The following is a 16784-nucleotide window of genomic DNA, read 5'->3' as shown; positions in this document are numbered from 1 at the left end:
TTCACACAGTGATTTGGACATCTTGGACTTTAGGCATCTTTTTCAAAAATTGCTACAAAACCATCCAAACATTTAGGTTGGAAAAGACCTCTACGATCTTAGAGTCCAATAGCTAACCTAACATTGCCAAGGTCTCCACAACATTATGGCTCTAAATGCCACATCTACACATCCACCTCCACCATTTTCCTGGGCAGCCTGCTCCAATGCTTGTCAACTCTTCCGAAATTTTTCTAAAAATTTCTCATAATGTCCAACCTAAGCCTCTGTCACAGCTTTAGGCCATTTCCTCTCATAATTTGAAGAAGAGACCAACATTCACCCTGCTACAACCTGTTTTCAGGTACTTATAAAGAGCAATAAGGTCTCCACTCAGCATCCCTCTTCTTTGGGAACAGCCCAGTACCTCAATGTCTTTCTCAGAGTGAGGGGTCCAAAACTGCACACACTGTTCGAGGTGTGGTCTCACCAGTGCCAGGTACTGAGTGACCACTAAGCAGCTCAGTTTGTTACAGAAGAAGATTTGGTTCATCAAGCTGGACCTGCCTTTCACTAAAACTTGCTGACTGGGCCTAGTCAAATTGCTGGTATGCATGTGCCAACTGCAAGTAAAGAAAAGCTCTGAAATATGACAGATGGCAGATGCAGTAGGAAACAGAAGAGCTTACCTTCACAAACTGGAACCTTCCCAGTCCATGTGCCATCAGACCTACAGGCTCTGTGCTCTGATCCTCCTGCCAAGAAGAAGCCTGGCTGACAAGTGTAAATCAAGGTATAACCAAGTGAGGGAAGATCCATTCCTGCAACATTAGCATGACTTGGTGTTTCTGGTTGTTTACAGCTGTGAGCTACAAAGAAGATATAAAATATCCTTCTGTCAAAATGGTGAAAATATTTCTGGAAAGATAATATATGCCCATTCTGACAGTTTATTAGCAAAGTAAAAAATCAATAGAAATTACATATTAATATATTAATTCACATTCTAAATTACTATATAGTCTATAAAATATCACTACAAGTCAGTAAATACACCCTTAAACATGGACCTTTTAATTCTAAGGGACCAAGAACAGACTGACTTGCATGAACAAAATTGTCTGCATATGAGAACAGAAACAGCACACACCATACCAGACTTAAAACAATCATAGCTTGTGACTTAGACCACTTATAATATCTATGTAGAATTGCATAACAGTTAAGTAAATGGTCAATTGGAAAACACTATGAAAGGTCAAGGAGAAATTTAAGGTGAGTTGTAAATATCAGAAAAATTAAGTTACCATTTCTAATGTCATATGAAGAGTCTTATATATTTAACAATCACCAGAATATGGGATTTATGTGTTATCTCAAAGACAGCATACCTCCAAGAGAGGAGTTCACCCTCCACACTGAGCTACTGATTTGCTGCTTGCTTAAGATCAATGCTAGCACCAGCTGAAATAATAATAATGCTGTTTGCTTCTGTGGATATGTTCTCCATTCACTGGGTCATTCTATAGGGTCAGACCTTACAAAGTAAGACTATTTCCAGAAAATACAGTTGACTAGCTGAACTAGAAAGATTAACCATGATCTTGCATCTTCAGTAAATTATCATTATTTACCAAAGTGTAAAATATCTATGAAATGAAGTGCTGCTGTCTATATTCAAAGAAGATAGTCTCTATTTCAGATTCAAAAATTTCCAATTGCAAATACTTTTTTCCCCATCTTAAAATACTGTGACTCTTTGGCTGGGAAACAGTTCAAACTCTTTACTAGAACTGATTTTAATTATATGCTTTCCTGTGTATTTTAGAATAGGGCCATCTGATATGTCCTCACCACCTCCTCTCTGAGTTGGAAGGGTTACACCCTCTTGATGGAAATTGACTTTGGATGAAGATCTGCCTATTTAATCTCTCTTTTTTTTTTAAGTTACATTGTTATTATACAAAAAATCCCTCAGAATCATATTTCTAGCTGCTGTAAGCTAGTAATGCAGATTGCTGTCAACTTTCAGTTAATAAATGCATATATATTACCTTTTTAACAATGTTACTGCAGCTAAATAATCTAGATTAAAAAACTGAGGAAAGAAGAAAATTAATAATTTCTTACGTATACATTCTGGCTGGATGCCACTCCATGTAAGATCAGGAAGGCAAGTTCTTGTTGTTGAACCATGGAGAAGGTGCCCTTTTTTACACTGAAATTGAACAACATTTCCCACCTGTTGAAAAGCAGAAAACACAATAATATTGTTATGAGCAACTATCAAGCTGGGATTTTTTTCCTAAATTTGATCACTCCTTCACATAATACAGACTTGATAAGTTGTGATTCCCTTTCTCTGGAAAGTAAATTAATTTCACAGAACAATTTGATATGAAATAAAAAACTGCTTCATTCTCAGTAGAATTACTCTCCCCCCAAAATTAAATCCACCATAGAAGAAAATCGAATCCTCATCATCTGTGGCCTCTCTAGTATGTTGCTTTGGGCCTGGAAGAGTTGATGAACTGTGAGTTTGGAAATAAAGATTTTGGTGCCTTCCCCACTCTGGGCCAAAGCTGAGCCAGTTGGGCAAAATTGCCACAAACAAGGGAAGTCACAGAACTGAAATGAGTTTTAGATTCTGTTGGTCTTTTGCTGAACTGGATCCCCCTTTGGGGAATGCTGCATATATTCATAGATTATAATGAGAAATATATAGGGGCTGGTCAACAACACTGTCTCATGCTTCAGAATGTTCCTATGATATTTTATTTTTTTTTTTTTTTTTGATGAGAGGAGGTAAAGAATAACAGCTCTTCATACCACTTTGATAATAGAAACTGGAACACAAGTGCATTAAAATTTACAATAGCAATTCATCTGAGACTAGCTTTTAATTATTATCCTTATTATGGTTATGTGTTGCATAAAAAAGAAAATAGAATTCTTACAGTTTCTGCACAAACATAAAATGGAATAACTTGTTCAGCATGTCCAGTCATGGTGAAATTGATGAAAATGCAAATAATTCTTAGTTTCCATCAAAAGCGAGGAAATTAGATTAGAAGTGCATCATTCAGAGAGCATTGTATTACATAGTGTGAGTGCTTAACTAAAATATTAAGGTGCATAGATCATATCTACTGTTCTGCAGTGCCCTGTATTAATATATTTACCAACTCATGTTTAAACAAGAAGTTGAAAATGTTAAATTAACTGTGACAGCACATTTATAGTTCTGGTTTGGGTATGATTTTTTAATTATTTTGCTTAAATGCATAACACTTGATTCAGATTGATGCTCAAAGGTAAGATGTGGATTATTTCTTGATAGTTTATTACTGGGAAACAGCATTTCACTGCTACAAGTATTCATTTGAAACTTTATAGTACTATTCCATTTCAGCTCAAGTTTCTCATCAGAATGAAATTTAATAATAACCCATGAACTAGAGATAGTAGCTCATCAACACAGGATGTTATTTAAAATTCATCTCCCTTTATTTTGCTCTTTTCTGTGTTCACTGGACTATGTAATTACTTGTAAAAGATTTTGAAGGAAATACACTAAATCACTAGCATGATTAAGCACAAAGTAGTAAAGTACTACAAGTTTTAGAAATTGCAACAAGTAGCTATAGAAGACTTTTTTTTTTTATTTCATGGTAAAGATCTATTGAAGATGGAGGGAGAGACCCAACTTCCTTGTTCAGCATCTGACTCCGTTTATTCACTCAATCAATCACTTTTTATAACCATGTTAATTAAGTTCATGCATATTGCAAACCCGAGCTCACAATAGGTCAGAGATAACACACCAACCCCTCCTTATGTTTCCAATACCAAGATTTGTGTTCTCAAAATTATTTTTGCTTTCCCAAAACAGCCAAAGATAGAATATCTACTTGTTATGAGAAAGCTGCCTGAGAACTCTGGTATGCAAGGTTCTCAAGGTCTTCATGTTTGTCACTTTTACTTGTAATTAAAAACAACCTGAGAACTTCTGCTGTTTACAGAAACCGGCTGTGAGAATTTTACTCCTCACAGCTGCCTTCTAAGCCATTTCTCAAAAAATCTCCAACAAAGATCTTAGTTAAAACAATCACCATCAATATATTACTTTTGAAAAGTACTAGCCTTAAGAGAGATGTGCTCATATGTCCACATCAGTGGACAAGGGAAGCACTGCAGATATCATTTTTCTGGACTTCTGTAAAGTCTTTCTCAAGAATCCCCCCAAACATCCTTCTCTCTAAATCGGACAAAGATTGATTAGATCAGTGGATTGTTAGATGGATAAGAAAGTAATGGGACAGTCACATCCAGAGGGTAGTGGTCAATGTCTCAGAATCCCAGTGAACATCAATGACACATGGTATCACTCAGGGCTCTGTATTGGAACCTGTGTTATTTACCAGATATTTAATATCTTCCTTAACAACACAGGTGAAGGGATTGAGTGCACCTGCAGCAAATTCACAAATGACACCAAGCTGAGTGGTGTGTGTGACACACCTGAAGGATGAGATCCATCCAGAGGGACTTGAAAAAGCTTGAGAAGTGGCCCATGAGAACATCGTGAAGTTTAGTAAGACCAAGATCTATGTGCTGCACTACACCTTATAGTAGGGGTGCACTGGGATATGAAGAGATCGAGAGCAGCCCTGCTGAGAAGGACTTGGAGGAGCTGGTGGCTGAGAGGCTGGACATGAGACAGCAATGTGCCCTTGCAGCCCAAAAACCAGTTCAATCCAGGGAGGTACCAAAAGCAGAGTAGGGCAGCAGTTTGAGGGAAGTGATTTTGTCCTCTACTCTGTTCTGATGAGACCTCACCCAGAGTCCTGCGTCCCACTTTGAGTGTCTCAGCATAAAACCACAGACTTGTTGGAGGAAATCCACAGGAGGGCCACCAGAATGTTCTGAGGGATTCTCCTCTGAGAAAAGGCTGAGAGGGATGTGTTTTTTTAGCCTGGAAAAAAGAAGGGTTCATTCTGACCTAACTGTGGCCTTCCAGTATCTGAAGGGAGCCTACAAGAAACCTGGAGCTGGACTGTTTACAGACACATGTAGTGATAGGACAAGAGAGAGCAGATTCAGGAAAGAGTAGGTTTAGACTAGGTACTAGGAGGAACTCCTTGTTGTGAGGGTGGTGAGTGACTAGGACAAGTTGCTCGGAGAAATTGTTGATGCCTCATACCTGGCTGTGTTCAAGGCCAGTCTGGATGGGGCTCTGAGCAACCTGGTCTACTGGAAAGTGTCCCTATCCATGGCAGGAGGGGTGAAACTGGATTATCTTGAAGGTCCTTTTCACCCAAACCATGCCATGATTTTATGGTTTCACAAGAAACACAACCTTTATATATGTAAGCACCAAAGCAGCATCAAAAATGCAGCAGCTGCCCAAGGGATGAAGATGTTTAAGTGCTGCCATGCTGTTCAAGACTACAAATAAATGAAAATAATAAAATCAACGTGTAATAAATATCCTATAAAATATATAGGATATGTATATTAATTATTAAACATATAAAAGTAATTTTTTAAAGTTTCATGGTTTACTTTGCAATATTCTTGCATCAGAGGCACCAGATGGCGCTAAAATACAGTATTCTATGCTGAAAAAATTCCTCCTGAGATTTCCCTAAGTTTGATTCTGTAGCTCAAGTAAAAGCATTAGTTACTCTGGACCACGGTTTTTGCATCCAATAAAAAAAAATAGTATTTTATGTCTGTTCTACAGCTGCCTTTTCTATAGTGTCAGTTATAGCTTGGATAGTCCCAAAATTAGCATCATAACTAACTTTTTTATTTTTCTTTTTTTTTTTGTTAAAGCCTAAAGAGTGAATATTTGTTATTCTCTAACAGGAAAATCTGAGAAGAAAATTCATAAATCTGAGAAGAAAATGAATAAACATCAACCTCCATTTATAAAGTACTCTGGATAATTTTTTTCACCACATAAGATGAAAATAATGTATAACAATTATCAAAATAATTAGTTATTATCCTTCATATTTCTTATATTTTTTGTAAGATTAGAAGATACTTCTAACTCTCATGAATTACTCTACAGTCAAGTTTTTTCTTAGATTTCAGTCCACCAAAGGACATGAAGATACTCTAATAAATTTCCTTGTCCCCAGTAATTTGTGCTGAAGAATTGAGAAGCTGAGGTAATGCCAGTTATTTATCTTCAGTTATTTATCACATTTTAAGTTAATGAAAACATGCCTCATTAAGTCTTCACTAAATCTGTAGTTTGGTAACCCACTAACACATCATTGTCCTTACAACAGGGTTTTGGGTTTGCAAGACTGCTGGGCAGAAGCTTGACAGTCTTCCTTTGTCTGAAAGAGTTTTGAGTGGCCTGGAGTTTTGTGTTTGTTTCAGTTTTGTTTTGTTTTGTTTCTAAACTTGTTTTAGCTGTAAAATTTAAATTTCCTATGTTCAGATAGCTTTGATCAGGTTTTATGCATCCTTGTATGGCACAACCACAGATTATATCCATAGCAGAAAAAAAAAGAATCTAACACGTGCAGAATGAGCTATTTCCCACTAATGTGATGCAGTACAGAGAAATATAGGCCTGGTACTGGAACAACAGCAGAGACCTTGAGAAATGCAGACAGCAGGATATTCTGAGGATGACTACAGTGTGACTGTGACAAAAGATGCAACACAGTCTTAGCACTGGAGATCCTGTTGCTGTGAACAACTCACCCTTAAAAACAGAGGCCTAGACAGGATCAGACTTTAGAGGTAGAAAAGAACAACTATTTAACATAGGTGAAATGTACCTTATAGTATACATTGAAATATATGTGTATAATAATGAGCTGTAGTGTGAGTGGTGTAAAAGTGTGTTAGAAACATTACAAATAACCTCAGGTGAAACATGGATGACAGAGACAAAAAAAAGAAAAGAAAAAAGAAAAAAGAAAAAAGAAAAAAGAAAAAAGAAAAAAGAAAAAAGAAAAAAGAAAAAAGAAAAAAGAAAAAAGAAAAAAGAAAAAAGAAAAAAGAAAAATCATATTTGTGCCAGTGAAGCACTCCATATTGTGACACTAACACACTGACAACAGAGACCTCAGGACAATGAGAAGCAGGAAAATACAGGGTGTCTGATATGGCTTAAATTATATTTTCATTGATGCAGTGGTGGTGCCAACTGTGCTAATGGAGAGAGCTATATTGCAGTAGTAGAGCACTTCTCTTGGAACTTCATCTTAGAATTTAATCAACACTGAAGTTTTTATAAGCATTACATTCACAGAAGGAGATTATTTGTAAGACTGCTCAACATCTGAAGATCAAGTTTCATACAGAGTTTCATAAAATAGAACCCAAGAGCTAGCAGAGGGCTATCACTACTGCATTGTGTCCATTTTCCTTTTTAAATTAAGACTGCTCTTTGGCTCAGTTTAGGCCTCAATATAAGGGAAGATAGCTGAGTTTCTAAAAAACATGTTGGAAAAGTATGAGAAGTAGTAAATCTTATATATATGACTGACTGATCTAAGCAGTTCTAAACTATTTCTTCAATTGAGTAGTACCTTGTGTTATAATAGCTTATGGTGAAAGTGCTATAAGCACTTTTCTGTTTCTAGCAATACAGCTGAAGAAGTATTTCAAACTCTACAGTTGCTTTCCAAGGAGTGATTTATTTTCCAGATTACAGATGAAGTCAGTATTCACTAAGTTCTAAAGTTATTTTGTCTCCATTGTAACACACTGCTAAGGTAGATCTGTCAAATAAAAATGGCTCAGATGAAAGGTAAGCATCCTAGACATAGGTATTCATAACAATTAAAGCAGATGATGCTACTCATTTCCATGCCATGCCAGATATCCAAGTAGAACTAAACTGGTATTTTGATGTTATTTGAATACATAAGAAACTGCTTATGCCTGAAAAATTCAGTGCTGAACAATAAAGTCCCTGCAGTATTCTGTTGCCTCATTTTCTACAAAGCTCTTTTTTAATAGTTGAAACATCACTCAAATCTGACTGGTGCTTTTGTTTGTGTAGATTGTAGGTTCCAGGAGGTCAGGTTTAGACACGCCTTTTAGTCAAGCCTAGAATTATCTGGTGTTTGCCTGAACTTTCAGTCCAATCAATGAGACAGGAAAACAGATAATCAAGAGTAGGGGAAAAACAGGAACAAAGCAATGGTGCTGTGGAAGCTCATAACTTGACATCAGCATTGTGAAAAGCAAGTGTCAGTGAGTGATTTTTGTCAGATAAAAGAAGAAGTAGTGCCATTTGATGAAAAGTACTTAAAACAGTATTCCACATATGAGAACTTGGATTCTAAGGGTAAGGCTACAGATTGGTATTTTTTATGAGACAGAGAAATAAATTTAAACTTTGACAGTTAACTCAATTAAGTTACCTGACTAATATTAGTTTAAATATAAAGTATTTAAGAGAGTTAAAACAAAACAAACAAATCCCAAATAAAACAAAACAAAAAACCCGCATCTGTATTTTGGAACAATTTATAATTATTCTTTACCTTCCTGCTATGGATAGAAGAAAAAATCCCTATAATCCCATTCACAGAGGAAGATAATTATAGCATAATATACATTAATTAACAATATTTTTGTGGTTTTTAAGGAGTCATAACATTATACAATTTATGATAATGCAAAATTTCTTTCTGGGATCTACAGACAATATCTTGTCTAGAATCAATCATTTTCACAGTTGCTTCAACCCAATCAAGAGCTAAGTTCAGCTTCATCTGTGTGACTGATACTTCTACCCAGTTATGTATCAACTAAGCAGTCATACTTAGAGTAACCAGAAGTTGCACATTTAGTTACTACATAAAATCAAATTCACTGTGTGAACATGAGAATAAGCTGATAGCTGGGTAAGGAGACTATAGCACATACACCTTAAATACTGGGAACTAACCTTATAATTGTTTACAATTTTTTATTTTTTTTCTTAGAATTTACAGAGATGCAAACTCTGCCAGAATTTACACTTATTATACGAATGATTTGTTAATTGACATTTTGCTTGATATTTTTACAGTTCCATGCTATCTAGGAGTGATATTTTACTCACAACTACAGCGCAAATGAGAGACTGCCTTACCATCTTCAATGAAAGCTCACTAATATATGAAAATGTGATAATAAAATCATACAAAATGATTAATAAATTATTTCTTTGATACATAGTTGAATAAAGAGTTGTCCCCTAGGTTAATATTGTATTATAACCAAACTAAGTTAGTCTAAGGTCTGCCCCTACGTATCCTATCTTGGCACAAAGCAGCACTTTCAGTTCCTAGAGAAAACTTAGACAATTTTATTATCACTCGCATATGATTGTGATGTAGCACAATCTGAAAAGCCAAATATTGTTAAAAACCAAGCCAGAGGAGTACTGCATAAAGGCCACCAAGGATGAACCAAAGAAAAGGATAAACCAAAGAAATTTTTGACCATGAAACTTTCAAAAGTCTTTAGCAACAATTTGCTTTTAAAAACTAATTGAATTTTGTAAATTTGTTCAAATTTCACCCAGCCCTTTCTTGCATTTCCAGCAAACTGCAGTTTTTTATTCTCCTCATACTAGACAGAGACTTCATACAGCTGTGGAGCTGCTAGGTACTCTTCTGTTCATCCCTCTTCATGTGCCTGGAGCTTTTAGCCCTGACATCAAACGCAGATGTCACAGGACAGCTTGGGCTCTCTCTTTGTTCACAAGATTCCTAGCAAATTATAAGGTACATTTTTGCATCTCTAAACCATTCACTCATGGAAACATCTCACAGGCATAAGTGTTTTGTGTGAATCAGAAAATGGGCAGTTCAAGATAATTTTCAGTTTCTCAATTCTTTTTCCAACAGAAACATATGCAAGCACGATTTGCCACAACACAGCCTTGTATAAAATGTGACAAACCGTCCCCAGGAAGGCATCAGGCAGGGCAGAGAAAACAGGTCAAGGAATGTGTTCCTTCTCCTCTAGCCCCAGTGAGTCACAAGTGAGAGCTGGGGCCAGTGCTGGCTCATCAGTGCAAGAGAGACAAGGACAATACTATACTGGGTTCAGTGATGGGACACAAAATTGATTAAGGGACCACAGTATCTGAAATACAAGGAGTAGCTGAAAGGCCTGGGGTTATCCAGCCTGAAACCCCCCCCCCAAAAAAAAACTCAAAAAAAAAAAAAAAAACTCAAAAAAAAAAAAAACAAAAAAAAAAAAAAAAAAACAAACAAAACAAAAAAAAAAAAAAACAAAAAAAACAAAAAAAAAAAAAACCAAAACAAACCAAACCCACAAAACCACAAAACAAAAAACCCCTGGGGGCAGGACAAGCAAAAGAAGCAGATTTTCTTCAGTGGATCCCAGAGACACAACAAGAAGAAATAGCTATAAATTGAAATATATTAAATTCTCTTTAAAACTAAGAAAAAAGTGTTATTTTTCACTGTATGGGTGATCAGTTTGGCAAGGGATACCCAGAGGCACTGCTGAGTCTCCATCTCTGCAAATATTCAAAACCACCTGGAGACAGCCCTCATAAACCTGTTCTAGCTGATCTATTTTGAGAAGGGGGAGTGGACTAGAAGTTCTCCTAACAAGTCTGGGACTCTGTAATTCATTTGTGGCTCCAAACAGATCTTCTCTCAGAAAAAAGGCCTGGTTCTTATAGTATGTCTGTACTAGCAGTTTGACACACAGTATACACACTTTTGAGGAGAAAAAAGCCCATTTAATAAATTATAGGAAGCACTTATATATTGGTGGGAGATACTGAAAGTCTTCAAAGTGAAATCAAGCAGAACTTGATCACAAGTTTTTCATGTAGTGCATTGCTGATAGGGACACAGGGTTAGTGTAATCCTACAGCAAGAAATAAGGAAACAGAGCACCACAGCAGCAAACAACTCTTACAGAAGCAGTCTCTAAACCTCTAATCAGATGTTTCTAGACTTTGAGGTAGTATAAAATATTGAAATATTTATGCAAGTAAATTTTAAAAAGTGTACTCTACCTGATAGCCAAATGTGTTATTTTGTGACCCATGCCTTGGGACTCCTGGATTTTCACATGCTGTGCGAGTAGGTTCTAAAAAAGTTGCAATATATTGAAGACAAAACAAATTACAGTATTTTAATTAAATTCACAATTCTATGACAAAATTAAGCTTGCTCAGTAACATGCAATCATAAAGCCAATCACAAAGACAAAAATAAAGTGATTTGATTCTTGGAGAGTATAGAATAACACCAAGATAATGCAAAATAATGGGATAATTCTAGATTGACTTAGCAAGAAGAAGAATAATAAGCATGAAAAGAAATTTCATTTCATGAACATAATCATACCTATGCATCGAGGAGAAGAACCACTCCATGTTCCATCTGCTTGGCAAATCCTGGTGTTAGAGCCAACCAAAATAAAAGGAGAGTTGCAGCTGAAAGAGACTTCTGACTGATAGATGAAGCTTTTGCCTTCTCTTTTCCCTTGAGCAGGTACTCCAGGGTCACCACAAAACTTTGCTGCAAAAAAAGACATGATAGAAATGGAATGTGGCATTTATTAAAAAAAAAAAAAAACAGTTGAACTAAGTGAAGAAATTACTCAAAATTTTGTATTTTTTTATTAAACACAGGTCAAATATGGAAACTTTTAACAGGAATTCAGAGAGACTAGACATATAATATTTAGTCTGATAGATTGTATTAGTTCTGATAGTTGTTCAAAATTACTATATAATGTTCTTGATCAGTACCTCACACTTAACATATCAATTTGACAACTTATTTCATTAAAGTACAAATAGTCACAATTCCTCCATGCCCCAAACCACATGTGTCTGGAAATCTTTAGAGAGCAATCAAAGAGTGTATCAAACTTCCATGTCAATCTTCCCTCCTCTCCTGCTTTCTTGACACCTACCCAGTGCTCAACATTTTAGTATGATTAAAGGATTCAGCAGATAGATTTTTAGGAGTCATAAAGTCCTACTTCCTCATCCTTCACTGAAAGGCAAGATTTGGTATGTATGGAAGTACAATACTTATAGTTAGAACAGTTAACAATAATGAAACACCAAAAATACCCCATAAAAAAGAAACTTCTGTAGCAATTTAAAAGTCAGATACTAATAAACTGTAATTAGACAGGATAAATTTCACTCATAAAAATATCTTCTTAAATTTATATTTTTTACCTTATTCCTATCACCTAAGGATTCCTTATGTCTATAGCATGTCATAATTGAGTAAATGCACTCTTAGCAAATTTACTGTCCTTCTTCTGGTCCGGGAACTAAATGGACTGAAAACTTAAGATGCAGATTAAGGTCCTTCTGGAATTGGAGGGCAAAATAACCTACTCCCTGCATCATGACCACCTCTGTCAAATAAAAAGAATGGTGGTTTTCATAGGTGAACCCCTCTGAGGGAATCAGACGACCCCATATGCCAACCAGACCTTACTCATAGAGAAGCCTGCTGCCTCTCTAGAGCTTGGGACATTACTAGTAAACTCTCTAGTCTGATTGTTATCTGCTGCTCTTCATGGCCACAGCGATGAGGTAGCAAAGGGAAGTCCATGGCTAACTGAAAGAGATTTCAGGCTTTAGCACAATTATTTGAAGGATCAGAAGGACATCTAGTGCTTTCTTCAATCCTTTCAGGCAGGCAGACCCAACTGATCAATAGATGGCTCTGAGGATAGTGTCATCAGAGGAGCTTTAGGGGTTTTGATCATATTATGGTCTACACAACATCAGATCAATTGCTATTCAATGGCAGTCAGAAGACTCTCTTCTCAGAGGAGGAAAATGTTTTATGTGCAGGAGTTAGAAGGGCTGACCAGTACAATTTCAAATTTCAAACTACACAGGAAGAGGGAAAGGGACAAAACCAGGTTCATCTGTGAAAAGCAATGGGAAGGCATGCCAGAGTTTTAGCATTAGTGAGATCCTTCAGTCTTCTCCATGAGGACCTAGAAGCCTTGACTCAGCCCATGAAATATGACATCCTTGGCACAAGCAAAAGCTGGTGGGATCAGGCCTGTGTCTGTGTGCCAGTATGGAGGGTTGCACACCCCTCAGGAGTGCCAGGCAGGGTGAGTGAGGTGGGGGATGAGGCAGGGGAGAGGGGTGTCAGAGCTTGCTGTTTGTAAATTGTCCTGGTTTAGGAATGGCACTTCCAAATTCAGGCCCCCCCCCACTGTGATTCCCCAAAAGAACCCTGCTGCTCTCTTTCACTCCTCTTGGTCTGTGTTGGGCTGGGGTGGAGAATTACAGGGACAAAAGGCAGAGATCATGAGTTCAGATAAGAACAATTTACTGGCAACAGCTATGAGATAAGAAAACAAACAGTAACAGCAACAATATTAATTACAAAAGTATACAAAAGTGAGGTTGATTTTCTTGCAAAGTATTTACTGCAGAACCCAATCTGATCTGATCACAGTGTTTTTTTCTGAGTGGAAAGACCACCTTTCTTCTCAGAAGCAGAAATCCCTTCCCCCACACCTGGCAATGATGTGAGATGTTATAAAATAACAGCTGGGACTAAGCCCTGCCCCCTCCCAGCTACTGCCAAAATTTAACCCTGTCCTGGCCAAAACCAGGGTATTATGGCATGTTAAGAGCCTTTGGTAAGGATTAAAGAACACACAAACAAAGCAGATGTTGTTACGGGGGTCTACTATAGGGGACACAGTCAGGATGTTGACCCTGGAAAATTACTCTTCAATTAACTAAGGGAGACCTCTAAATCAACTTCTGTTGTCCTTTTGAGGGACTTCAACCTACCAGATGCTAACTGTGAATACCACACAGCAGGTACAAACAGGTCCAGGAGAATCCTAAACACCTGGACTCAAAAGGTAGCGTGTTTGCTGCTGACACTAAATTGGGAGGACCTGTTGACTCACTTGAAGGCATCTGTGTCCTATGAAAAAAACCCAGACAGACCAGAGGACTGGGCAATCACCAACGATATGAAGTTTAACAAGAACACTGCACCTGGGATGGGACAACCCTGGATGTATATCCAGAATAAGAAAACACTGCTGCACAGCAGCACTGAGAAAGAGACCTGGAGGTCCTGCTTGTTGACTAGTTGAATTTGAGCCAGCAGTGCCCTGGCAGCCAGGAGGACCAACCACGTCCCAGGGGTATCAGGGGCAGCATCGACACCTGGGCAAGGGAGGGAATTGTCCCACTCTGCTCTGCACTGGGGCAGCCTTGCCTTGAATGTTGTGTGAAGTTTTGGGTGACACAATATAAGGATGTAAAGCTATTAGAGAGTATGCAAATGAGGGCAGCAAAGGCAGTGAAGAGCGTTGAGAGGAAGCCACATGAGGAGTGTCTGAGGTCGTTTGATTTGTTCAGGCTAGAGGAGGAGACTGTGTCAAGACCTCATTGAGATCTTCACTTTCTTCATGAGACAAAGCAAAATGACAGGCACTGATCTCTTCTGTGAGGCAACCAGTGACAAGATCCAAGGGAATGATATGAAGGTCAGGAAAGTTTGCGTTCTATATCAAGAAAAGGTTTTCCCCCAGAGCGTGGTTGGACACTGGAACAGGCTCAGGGAAGTGGTCACAGCAACCAGGCTTCATAGGTCTTGAGAAATCTTTGGTCGGTGCTCTCAGGTACATGGGTACAACTCTTTGGGTTGTTCTGTGCTGGGCCAGCAGCTGGACTTCATGGGTCTCTTCCAATTCATTATATTCTGTGATAATTCTATGATTTGAAGTTATATCCGCAGTTAGGAATTTTTTGGCAGATGTCTACATTTTTCCTATCCATTGCCAAACTTATAAAACCAGCAATACTGAAATTACTGCATGAGTAATTAAGCAAACAAATTTACTGGGTCATAGATGACAAACACTCAACCAAGGACATGGTCATATTCCATTCTGAATAATTATTCTATGTCATAACTGTACCTTGCACATCTTCAGCTACAGGCTCTATGGAACTAAGCTAGGAAATAAATTTCTGATGTCAGGAACTGCTTATTGAGAATGACTTTCACCAGCTCCCCTTCATTTCTGCCAGATGGCAACTAGCTTAAGCTCTTCGACAAGCACTGGCTGCCAGTTGTTTTCTCTTGCAGGCCAATGGACAACCATTGCACATCAACAACATTCAGTTAATGTAATCTGCATGAAATAGCCTTTAATTCCCAGGCAGCTGCATTCTGTGCTAAATATATCTTTAAAAAGTTTAAAGGTAGAGCCCAATTTTCAGAGTATACTGCAATATTGAGTATTACAACTTTAAATATCATAAATAGCTTGTGGTATTCAAAAATGAATGAAGGACACCATTTTTCAATCAAGAACAAATAATGAAAATAAATTTTCATAGTCTCTTATATTCACAGTATAGTGGACTCTAGAAGAGCTCTACATAGAGAATTTAAGCAACAAATAGTGGTCTTGCTCTTTTTCTTCCAGAAAAATATGCCTTTCATTGTGCTCCACCTCTGGCACACAGAGTTTCAGCAGCAGTCATAAGCTGATGATATGAGAATTTAATTGGAAAAAAAGGAAAAGAAAAGATGGTCTATATATTCTTTCATGGTACTGGGATATAGCCAAAATAGAGGAAATTTTTGACAGGGAGAGATGAAAAATAATTAAAAAAAATAGTAAAAGAAAACAGAAGTGTATTTTGCAACATTTAACAAGCTACCTGGCAAGCACAGCTACTTGGCAAGTTCAAATTAAATTTCAGAGACTGTAAAGCCATGAATAAGATATGATCCTCTTCCAGTTAGACTCCTTTTTGAAGACTATTACAGAGTGGTATAATTATTCTGCAAATAACTACAAAACCTCCTTCTTCAGTGCAATCAATTGGATATCTCTCAGAAAAATCACAATCACTTTTAATGAATAGGATTGGATACTGTAATGAAATTTTTAGCAATACAAGAATCCATCACTGTTATTTATAACTTTCAGATTAATAAAATTAACTGCATAAAATATGAAAAATAGATAATTGTCACAGAATTACCCAGGACCTAGTCAACATGACAGCCAGAAAAAATTCCTCTGTGACATCACAGGAAGTTTAGGATGAGTATGAGGAAATAAAAGGGATTATAATGAAAGTTACCTTATCACAAATGTAGCTGGATCTGAAAACAAGACAGAACCTTTGAATTTTGAATTGCCTTGGATTATGTTGTACACATTGCCTGTAATATCTTTTTTTTGCATCTATGTCTAAAGACTCATATATGCTCACATAGGGTTTACAGATATTCCCATGACTTTCTCAATCTACTAGTAGCATTAAAATTTTGGAAAATTTTAGAAATTTTTAGAAGGATTGTAATTATCCCAGTTCTGAAATTAATTGAGCCATTGGGAGAGGGAGGGAGGGAGGGAAGGAGGAAAAAAAAGTGAAAACTTCAAAGAGGAGAAAACCATAACATAGCAAAATACAGACAATGATGTGAATACATACGTAAGCACTGAGGTACTTCACCACTCCATGTTCCATTCCCAACACAAGTCAAAACAGCAGGAAAAGAGAGTTCATATCCTGGAGAGCAGACATAGCTAATGCTAAATCCCCAGTCCAAGTTTGTTCCTTCCAACCTTCCATTAGAGATCTGCGGGGGAGTTGGGCAGGTAACAGCTGCAATAATATTCAAAATAATTAGGGTCAGCTGCTGTAAATATCCCCGGTGTACACAATTACTAGAAGAACCATATGGGCTAATTTCACCTTTTTTTTAGAGGACAATACAGTCAGGGCATGCTATCTCTCTCACTGTATTCTTGCC

General features: G+C 37.2%; 1 protein-coding gene across 7 annotated transcripts in view; it reads right to left on the bottom strand.

Annotated features, from left to right (window-relative positions):
* Positions 1-16784, bottom strand: part of CSMD3 (CUB and Sushi multiple domains 3) — a 580686-nt gene that overhangs the window by 15773 nt on the left and 548129 nt on the right. For all 7 annotated transcript variants that reach the window (XM_074556146.1, XM_014263981.3, XM_074556154.1 and 4 more), the window contains 5 exons: positions 16463-16636; positions 11340-11513; positions 11006-11079; positions 2110-2221; positions 669-848 (listed from right to left, as the gene is read on the bottom strand). In XM_074556146.1, the coding sequence (XP_074412247.1) occupies positions 669-848; positions 2110-2221; positions 11006-11079; positions 11340-11513; positions 16463-16636 (714 nt within the window). The remainder of the gene's footprint in view (positions 1-668; positions 849-2109; positions 2222-11005; positions 11080-11339; positions 11514-16462; positions 16637-16784) is intronic.

This window comes from Zonotrichia albicollis, chromosome 1 (assembly GCF_047830755.1).
Source record: "Zonotrichia albicollis isolate bZonAlb1 chromosome 1, bZonAlb1.hap1, whole genome shotgun sequence".
NCBI classification, from domain to species: Eukaryota; Metazoa; Chordata; class Aves; order Passeriformes; family Passerellidae; genus Zonotrichia; species Zonotrichia albicollis.
The sequence above is the reverse complement of the archived record's forward strand: the minus strand, read 5'-3'. Positions and strand labels throughout refer to the sequence as shown.